Source organism: Strix uralensis, chromosome 12 (genome assembly GCF_047716275.1).
Source record: "Strix uralensis isolate ZFMK-TIS-50842 chromosome 12, bStrUra1, whole genome shotgun sequence".
NCBI classification, from domain to species: domain Eukaryota; kingdom Metazoa; phylum Chordata; class Aves; order Strigiformes; family Strigidae; genus Strix; species Strix uralensis.
Genome location: NC_133983.1, coordinates 1,848,708 through 1,863,955, shown reverse-complemented (window position 1 = coordinate 1,863,955; position 15,248 = coordinate 1,848,708). Strand labels below are relative to the sequence as shown.

General features: G+C 58.8%; 2 protein-coding genes across 4 annotated transcripts; one reads left to right on the top strand and one right to left on the bottom strand.

Annotated features, from left to right (window-relative positions):
• Positions 1-20: 20 nt before the first annotated feature.
• On the top strand, positions 21-9,176 carry POLR2C (RNA polymerase II subunit C). Of its 2 annotated transcripts, XM_074881561.1 has the most exons (10): positions 21-149; positions 477-526; positions 775-843; positions 1,027-1,079; positions 1,205-1,333; positions 2,336-2,387; positions 2,881-3,049; positions 6,542-6,616; positions 7,263-7,434; positions 9,023-9,176. In XM_074881561.1, exons 1-9 carry the CDS (start codon positions 64-66, stop codon positions 7,405-7,407), a joined length of 828 nt encoding a protein of 275 aa, XP_074737662.1. In that variant the 5' UTR covers positions 21-63; the 3' UTR covers positions 7,408-7,434; positions 9,023-9,176. The 2 variants fall into 2 exon arrangements, with proteins under 2 accessions (XP_074737662.1, XP_074737661.1); XM_074881560.1 differs by lacking the exon at positions 9,023-9,176 and having other exon boundaries at positions 7,263-7,730.
• On the bottom strand, positions 8,934-14,585 carry DOK4 (docking protein 4). 2 transcript variants are annotated; one of them, XM_074881559.1, is made up of 9 exons: positions 14,559-14,585; positions 13,002-13,206; positions 12,013-12,120; positions 11,708-11,822; positions 11,492-11,611; positions 11,206-11,395; positions 10,787-10,925; positions 10,571-10,694; positions 8,934-10,475 (listed from the first exon to the last, which is right to left on the bottom strand). In XM_074881559.1, exons 2-9 carry the CDS (start codon positions 13,065-13,067, stop codon positions 10,351-10,353), a joined length of 987 nt encoding a protein of 328 aa, XP_074737660.1. In that variant the 5' UTR covers positions 13,068-13,206; positions 14,559-14,585; the 3' UTR covers positions 8,934-10,350. The 2 variants fall into 2 exon arrangements, with proteins under 2 accessions (XP_074737660.1, XP_074737659.1); XM_074881558.1 differs by lacking the exons at positions 13,002-13,206; positions 14,559-14,585 and having other exon boundaries at positions 12,013-12,209.
• Positions 14,586-15,248: the final 663 nt, after the last annotated feature.

Here is a 15,248-nt window from a genome sequence, read left to right as displayed (position 1 = left end):
GCGGCGGCCGCCGGGGGGCGGGCGCGGGCGGCGGCGGCGGGGCGGGAGCGGCGCGGGGCGGCCATGCCGTACGCCAACCAGCCCACGGTGCGCATCACCGAGCTGACGGACGAGAACGTCAAGTTCATCATCGAGAACACGGACCTGGCGTGAGCACCGCCGCGGGGCCGGGAGGGCGGCGCGGGGCGGGCGGGCCCGGGGATGGACCAGGCCGCGGGAGGCCCCGGGGGCGGCGCCCACAGGCCCTGCCTCTCCGGGGGCGCCGGGGGAGGCGGGCGGGGCCGCGGGGAGCGCCCCGCTCGGGTCGCGGCCCCCTGCCAGCAGGCCTGGGCCCGGGGCACCCCCGGTGCGGGCCCGCTCAGGAGCCCCGAGGCGGAGCCCAGGCCTCGGCCGCGGCCCGCGCCTCTGCAGCAGGCCGGTGTGTCGCAAAGCGCCGCGGGCCTTCGTGCCTGAAGGCGGGTGTTTCTCTCCCTCAGGGTGGCAAATTCCATTCGAAGAGTGTTCATCGCAGAGGTCCCCATCATAGGTACCGCCTTCCGCTTGCCTGTGGTCGCAGTCCCTTGGGCTCCTGTCCCCGACACTGCTTCCCCTCCATTTTCCCTCCATCCCCAAGCTGCCTTCAGCTCACCTCACTCCTGTTTAGCCAGTCCTGTGTCTTACCAGATGCTGTCTCAGCTTCACTCTAGTGTCTGTAACATTTTCTGTGCCCTCATGAGCTGCCCGGCTTTTCCCCACAGAAATATTTGTCAGTTTATGACTTTTTTCTCTCTGCAGCCATCGACTGGGTCCAGATAGACGCCAACTCCTCCGTGCTCCATGATGAATTCATTGCACACAGGCTGGGTGAGTGCCAGGCATGGGGAGGAAGATGAAGATGTGTGGCAAGGCAGAGGGCATGGGCAAAATCAGCCTGGAGATGCTGCACCACCTTTGTCAGGAGGCTGCTGTTCCTCCGCCCATTTTGGCAGGAGGGTTGGTGTTCCGATGGTCTCGCTCAGACATTCCCCATTTCCCTTCTTCCCACAGGTCTCATCCCGCTCACCAGCGATGACATTGTGGATAAGATGCAATATTCCAGAGTGAGTCCAGCAAAATGTTTGGGTGCTTATTTTGATAGTGATGGGTGTCTGCTCTCATGGGAAACGCTGCTAATTTCTTGCTGGGAGAGGTTTGGCGGAAAGGTCTTGACACATGTCTGTCCCAGGACTGCACATGTGACGAGTTCTGTCCGGAGTGCTCTGTGGAGTTCACCCTTGACGTCCGGTGCAACGAAGACCAGACTCGTCACGTCACGTCCCGCGATCTCATGTCCAACAACCCCCGGGTCATACCGGTCAGTGCAATCCCTCTGCTTGCCCGTGAATCCCCTCTACATTCCCGTTGAGGCCGGGGTGGTGAACACATGGGATGTAGACAAAACAAGGCCTTTGAGCACATATCATGTTGCCTAAAGACCCACTTAAAACATAGTGAGAGTGCAAAGCAGAAATATCTGCAGAAACAGCAACGTGTGCCAGTGCCCTCCTCTTCGCCTTGTTGTCCTCCGTATGCTGACCGATGGCGTGTTAAAGCAATATGGCCTTGTTAAAGCCTCATCCTGCACCCCTCATCTCAAACTCCTAGTAGACTTTAGTGTTGCCCTCCATCTTGCCTCAGACACTTGCAGCGTGTGTGCTTGTGTGCTGTTGTCGTGTCACTGTGTTCGCTGGGGCTCTGGCAAAGTCAGCCTCTTCCAAGGCTTGGCAGCAGCCCAGAGGCCTGTGGTTTTCTGGTTCTTGGCTCTCAGTGTGGCAAGGTGTGAGGAGACCAGGCCAGGACACTGCTGCCAAACGGCTCCTGCTTGGTTGCCTTGGGGAGGGTTGGTGGAGCCAAAGCAGAAGAGATGCAAAGGGACTTAACAGAGAATGTTTTAAAACGCTGTTGAGGCCACATCTGAATGTCACCACAACCTGGTGGCTGCTGACAGTGTCTACCTGGTTAAAGCCTGGCTGTAGCCCACTGTCTGTTGCCTGCCTTGGCTGAGGTGCTGTGAGTGCTGTGTGTCACCTGCCAGCAGCCGTGGGAGTGACAGAACCACGCAGCTGCACTGGGCTGGAGCACTCTCCATCCTGGCGGGGAGAGCAGCTTGGGAGGCAGGCAGGAGTGGGATATTGCATGCCTAGCTGCAGCTGCCTGAATTGTCCTGATTTCTGTGAAATAGAGTGGGCTGGATTTGTTGCAGTAAGTCACTCTAGAGTGGCTCTTGGCAGTCTCTAACTTTCACAGGCAGCTACTGTTTGATGTGGGGAGAAAAGCTGATGTTGCCGTTAATTCCCTTGCTTTCGTTCTTCTGCAGGTAACATCTCGGAGCAGAGACAATGACCCCAATGACTATGTCGAGCAGGATGGTAAGTGGCATTTCACTGGGAATAAGAGCTGGAGGAGAAAATGAATTTTTCTTTCAGGCTCCTGGGACTTGTTCTTCCTTTACTAGCTGGGTAAGTGTAAGGCAGCTATAGAGCTGGCAGTTGAGAGACACCAGCATCACTACATCAGTGGGATTAGCATTTTGTCTTAATGCCACTTAAAGGTTATCCCCAGAGCTGAAGTCCTGTGTCAGAGGGTGCTTCTCTCTCTCCCCGTGATAGCTTGGAGGCAGCAAAGATGCAAAAGGGTGTGCTGTCAGCTGTTTTTAGGGGGTCTGTGTGACTCCTTTTTGCTTAGCAGAATGTGTCCTACCTACTCTGGGGACACAGATGAGCCCCTCTAAGAATCCAAGCGAGCCCTGGCTTCCGCTAGCATCTTCCCGGGCACTAAAAATTCCTGCCTTTGCCCTGGTGTGATCCCGCACACTAATTTCTCCTCTGCAGCCTTTTCAAACAGGCGTGTGCTTTTCCACAGACATCCTCATTGTGAAGCTGCGGAAGGGCCAGGAGCTGAGACTGCGAGCCTATGCCAAGAAGGGCTTCGGCAAGGAGCACGCCAAGTGGAACCCCACGGCAGGTGTAGCCTTCGAGTATGACCCGGACAACGCGCTGAGGCACACCGTGTACCCCAAACCAGAGGAGTGGTAAGTCCTAATGTCTGGAGGTGCTGGAAAAGATTTTCTAGCAGGCACCTACATTTCAGCCCTGGGGATAACTCGGGGCGGTAAGCGATCGTGAGCGTGCGCGTTGTTTCCCTTTGCACAGACTCTGCTCCTGTGTTAGGTACCAAAACCAGTCACTTGTTTGCAGCTGCGTGCAGGGCAGACTGGTGTGTGGCCGCTTAGTGTCCTCTTCTCACATACCGTCACTGCTGTTTTACCTCACTTTCATGTTCTTTCTCAACTTGTTCGTGTTTTTATTTCCCTGCACAAGTGGTATGTAGGTTAGGGTGAGGTCTGAGGAAGGAATAGGTCCATGCAAGGTAGAAGAGGCTGCTACGAGAGCAGAGAGCAGAAGGTTAGGTTGCAAGGCTGATTTTGCAGCTCGTTTTTTTTGAGGAAGCCCAGTGTGTGGCTCTGATTTCACTCATACATCTCCTCACTCATGGAGCACGAGCTCTGGCAGCAGGGTTTTCCTCTCTGGCCCTTCCCTCTGCTCTGACGTATCATTCTGCACCGGTAGCATGCTGCACCTCATCTAGAAGTGTCATGGTTTTGCTTTTGGAAAGCTCCTGCCCTGCTTTGGCCAGGGCGAGGACTTCACCTAGCAGCACTCTTCTGTGAGTAGATACCTGGGCTGCTCCTGGCTCCTCATGCCAGTGACCACCTAGCAGACATCCTGACGTTGAGCACGCTGGAGCCAGCGGCAGAGCGAGGAACCAGGTGCTTTAGTCAAGGCAGGCTGAGAGCAGGGACTAGAGGGGGTGCTGGATATGCTGCTGTAACAGCAGGGCAGCAGCCAGAGCTGCGCTCAGGGTTGGGAAAACCTCGGTACAGGAACAGTTTTTGGTGCAGGGACCGCAGAAGCCACGGCTGAGCAAGCAGGAACAAAAGCCTGAGCAGAGCTGCAGCTGGAGGGGAGGCTGAGCAGCAGAAGAGGCTCCGTGGGTTTTCCTCCTAGTGCCACCAGGCCCTGCGCTGCCAAATTTGACTCTGCAAATGGCTGCAAGCACTAGCAGGCAGGTAGTGGACTGTTGTACCCCCACGCTGTCTGCTCCAAGCCTGGGACCCATCACAGAGCGTGGCCTTACGCTGTCCCTTGTGCAGTTAGCCAGGAGTAAACGAGCTTCCCGGCGGTGCAGTCAGCCTAGATTCACACCTCAGCCCGACTGCCAGGGGCTTTCTGCTCAGGAGCTGTCACGGCAATCCTGTGCAGCTAGGTTTGTGCTCAGGAGATTTGAGAAGCCTTTTGTTGCCGAGGGTGGGGATGCAGGTGAATCCATAACATGCATGAAATGGGCTGGGATCTGCCTGCAGCCATCCCAGCCCTGTTTTACGGATGGAAGGAGTGAACCCCGCGTGGCTTTGATGGGCTCTGTAGGGCGCGTTCATGAGTCCAGTTCAGTCAGTCTGGGCAGGAACGGGACGTGCCGGGCGTTAGGCTCCTTCAGCACTTCATCAGGGCGGTGCTCTGGGATCTGCAGAAGGAACCAGGCTGGCTGGTCGTGCTGGAAGTGTGGAAATGGGCATTTTCCTTAGCGCTGATGATCTGTACATGTGGACCGAAGCTGGACTTCAGGAACTGCCAGCTACAGACCAGGCTGTCAGGGGGAAAGTCTCTGAGGGGCTGGTTGTGGTGAAGTGGAGCAGAGCTGAGGAGGGTGCTGCTCAGCAGCTGTTGGTCAGGAGCATGTCACAAGAGTTGGTGTGCCAGCCTGTCCTTTGTTTTAGGGGTGGAGCTGGATCGTTTTGAAGTTTCCAAATGATTTGTGGCAGATCAATTGCCCCAAAGTTTAGTTGATTGTCTGAGTGATAGATTGAATGCTTGAGAAGCAAGAATGTCTGTGTGATGTGGAATTTCAAATGGAGATTTGGAATAATTTTAGACTTCGTTTTGGTGCTGTAAAAATTCTCTGGTTTAATTTCTGTAACGCTAGATAGTAAGTCTTTGACACTGATGAAGTGGCAGACTTGGAATACTGCTTTGAGTTGGACAGACAGATGCCAGGCAGGCTCAGGTATCATTGACTTTGCCACCTTTTTGGATGGGGAATGTCACGGCGTGACTTTTGGAGAGTGTGGGCTTTTGGAGGTGTCTTTGCCACGGAGAACAGCCCCAGCTGCACGGCTGAGCACGTGTGCCTCGGCCATAAGGTGCTTCCCTGGCTGGGTGGCCCAAGGCAGGTGCTAATGAGGATTCTTTTGTTTGGTGGCAGTTGGCTGCATCTTCAGGAATCTGGTGTTATGCAATAGGCTGGGTACCTGGAAATGGTTTTTAAGAAATTCTTGACAAAATACATGTAAAAGTTGGAAAAATCCCAAAGGAAGACTGGCATTGGAGCTGCCTGTTCCCCAGTGATACGTCTGTCTTTCCAAGTTCATCTGATTCCCTGTGAAGACAATACAGAGACAAAGGCCTCTGCTCTCCAAGGCCAGCTATTATTTTTGGTTTGTTTTTTCATGATAGTTGCTTTTTGAGGCTGTTGGCGCTGCACTGTCATGCAGCTGGACTCTGAAAACAGCTGTCGTGGTGGTGGAAACCTCTGCCCTGTTTTTTTGGTCATGGGTGGTTCTGCAAGTAACGTGAAGAACCAGCTCCATTAACACTTTATCTCTCAGTGATTTGTTACCGACAGGATTTGTTTGAGAAGTGCAGTTTTATTTAAAGCAGCTGATGACAGGGTGCTAGGGTCAGCCTTTGTTGAGATCACTGGGGCAGAGGAAGGCCGGCAGGAGACCTTGCTGGGCACAGGATTTCTCGGACAGCTCAAGGCTTTGGGTTTTCTTACATGGATTAAGTGCTTCCAAACAGTCTCTCTGGTATGATGCTCTGTAAGCCAAGGGATGCAACGGGTAGAAAGGTGTGTTGGCCTAGCTGGTGCACGGGTGTTGCGGTGACTTTGGTAGTGATGTGTGTAGGGGAGTGGAGGTGCAGGACACCAGGACGGGGCTCACTGATGCAGCTGGTGTCTGAAGTACAGCGGATTTTTTCCTGCTGGGCACGAGCTGACTGAGCCTTCCCATCTCAGCTGTGCTGCACAGACAGTGCTGGAGTGCTCTGGTGTCCTCCTGGCACAGTGAAAAGTAGAAAAAAAGATAATGTAAGGTCTATTGCTCCATAAACAGCATCCAGCCTCCAATAAACACTGTCCCTTCAGGTGTCCGCAGCCCTTGGCTGTAAGCACCTGCCAGATGGTGCCAGTGTAGCTGGATGGAGCCATAGTGCCCTGCACAGGGCTCACTGAGTTTGCGCAGGGTGGGGTGACTGTGTGGCAGTTAATGAGGAGCTAGAAGGGTCAACGTGGGACTGAGCTTTTTTTTTTCTGACTAGATGTTTGATGACTGCTCCTCTGCCTGCTGGGTGTGAGCCCCGGTGCTCGCTCTCTGGGGCTAGACAGTGCTGCAGAGCGCCTGGGCACTCTGGGGCTGGGCTAGAGAGTGGGCTCTGTGCTAACCTTCCCTGCTTTTTGATTCCAGGCCCAAGAGTGAGTACTCGGAGATCGACGAGGAGGATGCTCAGGCACCCTATGACCCCAACGGGAAACCAGAGAGGTAGGAAGCTGAATGTGCTGCCACAGCAGGAAAATGAGGGGACTGGCTGGGTACATCTCATCAGCTTTTGTTAATACAAGAGTATCTACTCTGTGCTGAAGTTTGCCAGCCAGGGAGCTGGTATTCCCTGAAAAGTGGGTCAGAAGTTGGAATTAACTGGTGATGTGCCCAGCCCTGGCAGGTTTTCCCCTCTGGGAGATACTAGACAGCTCTCCTGAGTTTGTGTTACCAAGTAGGGCAATGCAGCACTTGGTGAAACGTGAGGCCTGTGAGGGGAAATGGCTTAGGGTATTTATTCACCCGTGTGGGTGTCTCATGCTGTGTTTGCTGGTGGTACCCCCTCTCCCGGGTTGTTTGCGCTGCAAAAGTGCCTGCAGCCAGCCTTGCTCCCTGCCTCTGCGCTGCCTCGCAGCGTTGAATGGAGAAAATCTCACAAGTGCTCTTGCAGCCTGTGGAGTCACAAGTGCTGGTGTGATGGTTGTGGAGGGGCAGCACTGGCTCTTTCCTGGTTGGGCGATGGATAATGCTGATGGTTGGGATTCCCAGCAGATCTCCCTGTGGTGGGTCAGGGTGGGCTCTGGGGGTGCTCTCTGGTTTTGTACCTCCTCACAGGGCAGTGACTTATCCCCGTGACTTACAACCTCAGGTTTTATTACAACGTGGAGTCCTGCGGTTCTCTGCGCCCAGAGACCATCGTTCTCTCCGCACTGTCCGGCCTGAAGAAGAAACTGAGCGACCTTCAGACCCAGCTGAGCCACGAGATTCAGAGCGACGTCCTCACCATAAACTGAGGTGGCCCCTTGCAAGAGAGTGCTCAGGTGTGAGTGATGCAGAAACTTCCTGCCTCTGCCTGGCAGTGCTCTGGGCTGAGGTCCCCCTTCCCTGGCCCTCCTTCCCAGGGAAAGCCGTCATGATGTGTAGGGTAAAGCAGGAAGAGAATCGGTGAGCATCTTTGCTGGGACAGGCTTTGTCTCAAGTGATCCCAGAGTTTTAGCCTAGAGTTTTGGATTTTGGCCACATGGTGTTTGGGATTGGGAAGCGTGTACCGGGGTAACACAACCCTACCTTGTCTGCATGCTCATTCCTTATTGTGCTGAATAAAGCCTTACCGCTGCGTGTTCTGTCATCCCTGGAAGCTCGTCTGGGGCTGCAGGAGGAGATGTCACATCATCTACTTCTCTCCAATAGACATTAACTTAATGAGATGTGCTTTGGAGGGAGCACTGTTCTCTACCACTGATTGCTGCTCTTGACATTGTCTCCTAAGGAGAGCAGAATCCCCTGCAGCAGGCAGCCCGTCATTTCCCCATCCAGAGCTACATTTTAAGCAGATGTTTGAGGCTGAGCTGGTAAGCGAGATGCTGCAGAAGGTGGTGCTGTCGGGGAGCCCAGATGGGCCAGGCAGGCTTAGCTGTATTTAAAGACTCCTTTGGAACAGACTACCCATGCGGAATATAATCTTCATGTTTGGAGCTGGGATGTCAGGGAGTCTGTCCTTAACAACCCCTGGCTGACAGCTTCCAGTGTGCCCACGGCCCCGGGGGGGTTGTGTGCTGGCCTGGAGCCTGGTGCAGGTCCCAAACCGAGGCCACCATGGCAGTGGCTGAAGGGCTCCAGCAATTGCTTGGGTCACCCCTTCTCCTCCCTGCCAGCGTCCTGCAGGACTTGGGATGAGCTGCTGGGTGACACTTTCCTGGAGAGATCGGCCTCTTCCTTGCCGTGGTGCCTGGGAGGGAGGGGAAGGTGTCTGTGCCGTGGCGTGTGCTGGTCCCAGCGTGGAGGTGGGCTGTGGGAAGGGCGCGGGCAGCCCCAGTCAGCGCTGCCCTCCCCTCCAGGGAGGAGCTGCTGAGCCCTGTCCTTGCTGTGGCACAGCCCGGGACCTGTCCTGTCCCTGGAGGGAGCACTGGTGTGGCTGGCACGGCACGGATAACTGAACTGGCACAATTCTGGAAGATCTGGGAGAGGGAGAGGCTCGAAACTCTTTCATCTGGGGAGTGGGAGCCACCACTGCCCTGGCACATCCATACCTGGTGCTGCGGGCGGCTGGGGCTGAGGGGTGACAGTGGGGTGCTGGCATCCTTTTTCACTCAGGGTTTGATGGAGGGTGGTGACTTGCTCCACCCTTCTCCCTCCCCAGCGGTTTTAGGGCTTCACTTGAAATGTCCTGGCTGTGGCTGGAGGCAGAACAAAGCTTTGGGCCCAGCGTGCTGCTGGGAGCGTTAGGAAATCTTCCCCCCATCAGCATTTTTCTCTCTGGCAGGCGCTACTCCCACTTGCACTTCCCGAGCGCGTTTGGATGGAACAGACAAACAGGAAGGGTGGATAAGGGTTGTTTATTCATTGAGCAACTCCTTAAAAAAAAGAAAACCCAAACATTTTTGGTAATAAATGTTAAATCTTTTCCAGATGAGGTGTGTAGCCAGGAAAAAAGAGAGCGAGTTACACCTCACCCAGGGAGGACGTGCTACCGGGCGGTGCTGAGGCACCGACGAGCCCCTCCGCGCCCGGCCGCGCTGCGGGGAGCAGTCCTCCGCCTCACTGTCCCCCCAGCCTCAGCCACAAGCTACACCAACCCAAGACAGAGTATTTACAGACCACAGGTTCCCACATCACGACACTCCCTGTCCCCCAAGCATGGACCTGGAGCTTTAAGAGCAGAAATAAAACCACCAACCACCCAACCCAGACTGAAAGAAGACTCCAAAGAAACACCAAGGTTTGCACGGCAATAAAAAGATAGCCCTTCTAAAGGAGGTCAATAAATAGGAGAACTAGAAAAAATCAATTGCTTTTGAGTTCAGCACATGAAGCCCAGTTCCCCCTGGGCAAGGGTCACCCAGCTGCACTGGTGGGCGACGAGGGAGTGAGGACGATGGGGATGCACAGAGAAACACGGCTCTCCCCACATCCGCGTGGGCTTCTCTGCCCAGGGACTTCTTATATCCGCAAAGCTGCCCCTCGAGGGACAGATGCTACTGGCCAAAACTGGTCCCTGGGTTGCCCACCAGCAGATAAACCAGGGGTATGGCTGGGGGGAGCAGCTGTGGGTGGAGGAGTGAGGGGTGCTGGGGTGGGGGTGGCCTGGGAAAGCCGGGGGGCTCGGCTCTGCCCAGACGCTCACCCCAGCTGACCACCCTGGAGGGAAAACCAGCTTCTCCTGAGACATCTCAATTTTACAGCGAGTGCTTAAATAGCTTCAAGAAGTGCAAAAATCAGCTCAGGGGTGGTGGGACCTCTCCAGGAGCACCCCACTCTTCACAGGGGGGTGAGATGCTGGGACCTCGCACCTTCAGCCTGGCACAGCTGCATCCTCCAGCGCTCTTCCATCCCCGTGGCGGGGTGACGCTCTGGCCTTCCCCCCCTCGCAGAAAACACACCAAATTTCTTGACCCCCCTCTCTTCTCCACCTCCCCGCTGGATCCCCAAGAGTCAAAAACCTCTGAGCATCTCTGCCCGAGGGCTCTTCAGCGGCCACGAACTTTGCATTTGTGTGAGAAGGAAAAATCTCTTATAATACGGCTATTCAATATATATTTGAAGTCAGTCAAGTCTGAGCCAGCCGTCACCTCCACTAACGTCAGGCCAGGGCGCAACCAGCGCCTGCTCCCCCAGGGTCTTGGCATGGAGGATGCCCCAGCTTGGTCTCCCTGGGGACTCGGAGGGGTGGCTGCCTGCATCCTTGCCACCCCTCGGGGAAGAAAAAGGGGACCCTCACCATGGTCCCCCCCACCAGCTCACGGGGACAGTGTGGGCTCCCTGCTTTCAGGCTTGTCGCTTTCGGAGGACTTTGGCTTCAGCAAGATGAACCTGTTGAGAAGGTCGGTGTCCGAGCTGGCCTGGGCGCCTGCGTACGCCTCCCCTGGGGACAAAGCAGAAGGTGGGTGCGTGGGGGGGGAGACACGCCCCGTGGGCCGGAGGAGCAACGGCTCCTCGGTGGGGGACAGGGACACTCACCGGCATAGCTGGAGGACTCGGCCATGTTCTGGGAGCCGGTGATGTGGTGCCAGTAGGCACTGCGGGGCAGCATGGTGGTGGGGGTGCAGGGGTAGGAGAAGTGCTCAGTGCCCTTGTTCAGCAGCTGCGGTGGATGAGAGAGGGGGGGTGAGGGTGACACAGGACACCCCGAGCACCGCCCCCCCAGCTGTGTCCCCAGGGTGGGCTGGAGCTCACCCTGACGTTCTTCTCCATCTCCAGCAGGACCCTCTTGTGCTGCTCGGCGATGGCCAACGTGGCGCTGTGCACGCGCTGGTAGATCTGCTCCCCCTCCTGCGTCTGGAAGGTGTAGAGACCTTCCCCCGCGTCGCACATCCTGCGGGGATGGGGCACGAGGTGTCACCGGGCTCCCCAAGCCAAGGGATGATAGAAAATTCCCCCCCCCCAGGTGGCAGGTGGCCCAGTTTCCCATGCTTTAAGTGCTGTCCCCATGTCACCTCCATGGTGCTGAGCTGGGACCAGTGCCAGCTTCAAACCTCCCCGGCCGTGGGCACCCTACGTGGGCTGTGGCCATCACCCCAGTGTCAGGCCTGCACCCTCCTGGTGCACCCAGCAGGGTGAAGGTGGTCCCTGTCCCAGTGAGGGTGACATCTCACCGTCCAGCCTCGAAGGTGAAGCGGGTGGCGTCGCGCCCGTAGCGGCGCAGGGAGCAGAGGGGCCAGGAGACCAGCTTCACCCGGGGGTTGTGCGTGTCCCAGAGGTAGATGTTTTCGTGGGTGATCTGCAGCTTGCACTCGCCATAAACGTCCAGGTTGGGGCAAGGGAGGAGGAACACGTTGAACCGGTCTGGAGAGACGAAAAAAATTATAAAATAAAATAATTCGGGGCGGGGGGGGGGCGTGTAACAAGCCCCAGGCGAGCACCCCGCCACGGCGCACTCACCCGTCTGCTCGCACTGCACGCCGGGTGCCAGCAGGTCGGGCTCCCCCAGGCTGATGTCGTTCAGGCGGGCGCCCAGGCACTCCACCGACAGCGTCTTGTACCACTCCTCCGCCTCCAGCTCTGCAAGGCACCACGGCAGCCCCTGGGCGACCCTGGCCAAAGCGGGGTGCCCCACCCGGCACCCCCAGCCCAGCCGCCCTGGGTGCTGCCCCATACCCGAATCGCAGGTGAAGGTCCGGGCAGAGTCGTCGGTGAAAACGATGGCCACGGCCTGTCTCTTGGTCTCCTTGGGCAGCCGGGTGATGCACTTGACATTGCTGATCTCAGTGACCTGCGGAGGAGGTGGGGGGGGGGGGGTCACTGACGGCTGCACCCAGACCCTGGCCCCTGCAGCACCCAGACCCCAGCTCCTGCTGCATCCCACCGGAGTGCCCGGGGTGACGGCCACCCAGCTCCAGCCCGGCAAGTTTAGGCGAGGAGGGACCCCAGCACCCCAGCACCCCTCCACGGCACCCCCTCACCTTGGGGCACCCGCGCAGGCACGCCGACTTCTCATCCGGGTACTTCTCCAGGCGCTGAGGCCCTTTGCTGGAGGATTTCCGGAAGACCAGCCAGCACCGCCGGTAGATCTGCCGGACAGAGAGCGCCGGCAGCTGCCGTGGTGCAGGTGGGGGTCCCTGTCCCCACCCCGTCCCCATGTTCCCATCCCTTTCTCTGGGACCCCTGCCCAGTCCCGCTGACCATGCTGGCCTGGGGACAGGAGGGGACACTGCGGATGGGGAGAACCTGGGGCTGCCACCGCCCCCCCAGCCCCACCCCCCCCTTATTACAGAGCTTAATTAACGAACGTGGGCAAGGCTCCCAAGGGGATCCCCATCTTGGCGTCTCCCCGTCCCCTCTCCCACAGCCCCTGTCTCCGGGGGTGGCGGAGCCATCGTCCCCAAGCATGTTCCCCCCCCCCAATCCCGCTCCCTCTTTGTTCTCCCTAATTAGCGTGAAATTACCCAGCATGCTCCTTGCTGCCGGCTCCGAGCAATGGAGGCGGCCGACCAAACCCCCCTGGCCCCCCAACTACGGGTGCTGCACTCCAGCACCCCCCTAATTTGCACCCAGCAACCCCCCCCCCCCCCCCCCCACCGGCGTGAGGCACCGCCGGTGCCAAAACTGGGTGTGGAGGGAAACTGAGGCATGGGGGAGGAGGGCTGAGGGACACCCCCAAATCCCTGCGGTGACCTGTGTCCGCTGAGGGGGTCCCACCCGGTGCAGGATCCGGCCCCCCGGGGCTGCTGGATGATTTGGGTACCAACAGGTGGCCTGCCCCTGCCCCCGCCCCCCCGCCACGACAGCCCCCAAAAAGCTGCTTATTCAACCCAAAACCAGGGGCAGTGGTTGCCGCGAGAGGCGATGTGGCTGGGGGACTGGCCATGTCGCCTCTCGTGGCAACCAGTGCCTCAAATCCACGGGTGCTCCCCTCCACGCCCCCCCCGCATTCCCCGAGACTCCCACTCACCCCCAGCTTCTTGCTCTTCATCCTCACGTAGCCTTGCTTGATGATGTCGTTAAAATTTGTCGCCATGGCGATGGCCCGATGGGGTGGGGGCTATTCTGGGAGGGGGGGGGCTGTCTTCACCTTCGCCCCCCCCTCTCCATCCTCTTCCTCTGTACCCTCCCTGCCTCACTGCCGGCCCAGCTTGGAGCTAGCGGCATCCCCCATCCTGGCTGGAAAAGAGAAATGACAGATCGACGGGTGACATCTTCTTCCTCCTCCTCCTCCTCCTCCTCCTCCTCCTCCTCCTCCTCCTCTTCCTCCTCCTCTTCCTCCTCCCTTCACTGCCTGAACCATCCGAGTGGAACAGTCCAGTGTTAACCCCTATCAGTGCAGCAGTGCTAGGCCGGCACAGAAGTGGTCCCCCCGCCACCAGCCCCAACATGTGTCCCAGGGGACACCTGCGCTGGACCTCGCCCATGGGGCTCCATCACCTCTCGCACTGCCCCTCCTTCCTCCCAGGCTGCTCGCTTGGGCAGCAACATGGCCCTGGCCACTAGCCATCAGTAGGGTTCAGTGTTAACGACCTCCTGCCTGGCCAGGCCAGCACTGCTGTGGGGTGTTTCGGACCTGGCACTGGGTGCCAAAGGGACCCCAGCTCCCAACCTTGCACCCCCCCGGAGCAACCCAGCCTCCTCCCAGCCCTGCCATGAGCTGGGCCTTGCTCAGCCTGGTCCCCGCCGGGTCCCGTTGCCTGGGGTTGGGGGTCCAGGTGGGGACCAGGTTGGTTTCCCAGCTGGAAAAATCCCCTATAGAAGGCAGTAACCTAGGAAACGGGATGGGGCCATCCCCAGGGATGCTCTCGAGCCAGACTGCTCCATTGCCACCGAGGCCCTGGTCCCCAAAGCCCCAGCAACGAGAGGGACCCAGCCCCGCCGTCCCCCGTCCCCCGTCCCCCCCCCCCCCCCCGTCCCACCAGAGACAGCCCCAGGGGCCATCCCGCCGTCACTGTGCTCTCCGGCCACCGCAACCACTGCCACGGCCTGTCCGGGTGCCACTGGGATGGCTTGTGTCCCCCCCTGCCAAGAGCCCAGCTGGTTCCGCTGCCTGGGACCCCCCGCCCAGTGCTGGGGTGGCCCGTGGCCCATTGGGACCGGGGAGTGGCAGCGATGGGAGCTGGGACAACCCCCTAGGGACCCCCCACCGTCCCAAGAGGGACTGGGGCTAGCGCTCGCCTCTGAGGGGAACATCCCCCCCCATCGCCCCCACCCCATCACCCCCACCCCACGCACATGAGCACCCCAAGGGAATTCAGAGATGCTGGGGGGGCACCTCCTGCCTCCTCCCCCCCCCCCGATCTGTCACCTCGATCACCCCCAAACCCGGGCACCCCCGACCCCTCCATCACCCCCAGGTCTCCGCCGGTCCCACCAGCATCGTCCCTCCCCGCGCTGTCACCGCCCGGCCGGGCCCCCCCGACACTTGTCACCCCGAACCTCAGCCAAACCCGGTCCTGTGTCACCTCCCACCCCCCGGAACCGGTCCCCCGCCGTGTATCGCCCCCTCACGCCCCGCTCTTACCCGGCCCCCCGCTGCAGCCGGCGGCCCCGGCGGCTCCGGCGTCCGGCTCCGCGTCGCTGCGAGCCCTGGAGCCGTGTGGCCCCGCCCGCCCCGGCCCCGCCCCTCCAGGCTCCGCCCCCGGTGCCGGTACCCCCCCCCCCCAGCACCCCTGCGGGCTGCCTCTTCCGTCCCTTCGGGCCCGGCCCAGCCCAGCCAGAGCCACAACCGGCCGCCCTGGAAAGAAGTTTCCTGCGTGCACATCATTAGGCTTCAGAGTGAACACCCCGCGGCAACTGAGCGGCGGCAGCAGCCTCTCGCCAAGCTGCTGTACCGGGCTGTCCCTAGGCTCAGGCAGACGTCTCCTTGTCCCTGTCCCCTCTCCTATGCCCCCCAGAACTCTGCTATTCAGGACCCCCACTGAAAGCGCCTGCAGGTACCTCCACCCCCGCAGCCATTGTTGGGCCTCAAAAAAATGAATAATCACTGGAAATAAAAGGGCATTAAAAAAAACCCCCACGAGTAGCAAAGAGCTGTGCTTTTAGCCAATCAATTAAAAGGCAGAGCAAGGGCATTAGCTCACTGAAATATTAATTTTTAATAAGGTTGTGTCTGAACTCCTCCAAAGCCCCGCTCGGCCCTGCTCGGGGGGGAGGGGCTGGGCTGCCAGGGGCTGGGCTGGGGTGCTCAGCACCCATGGGTGAGCACTCCTGT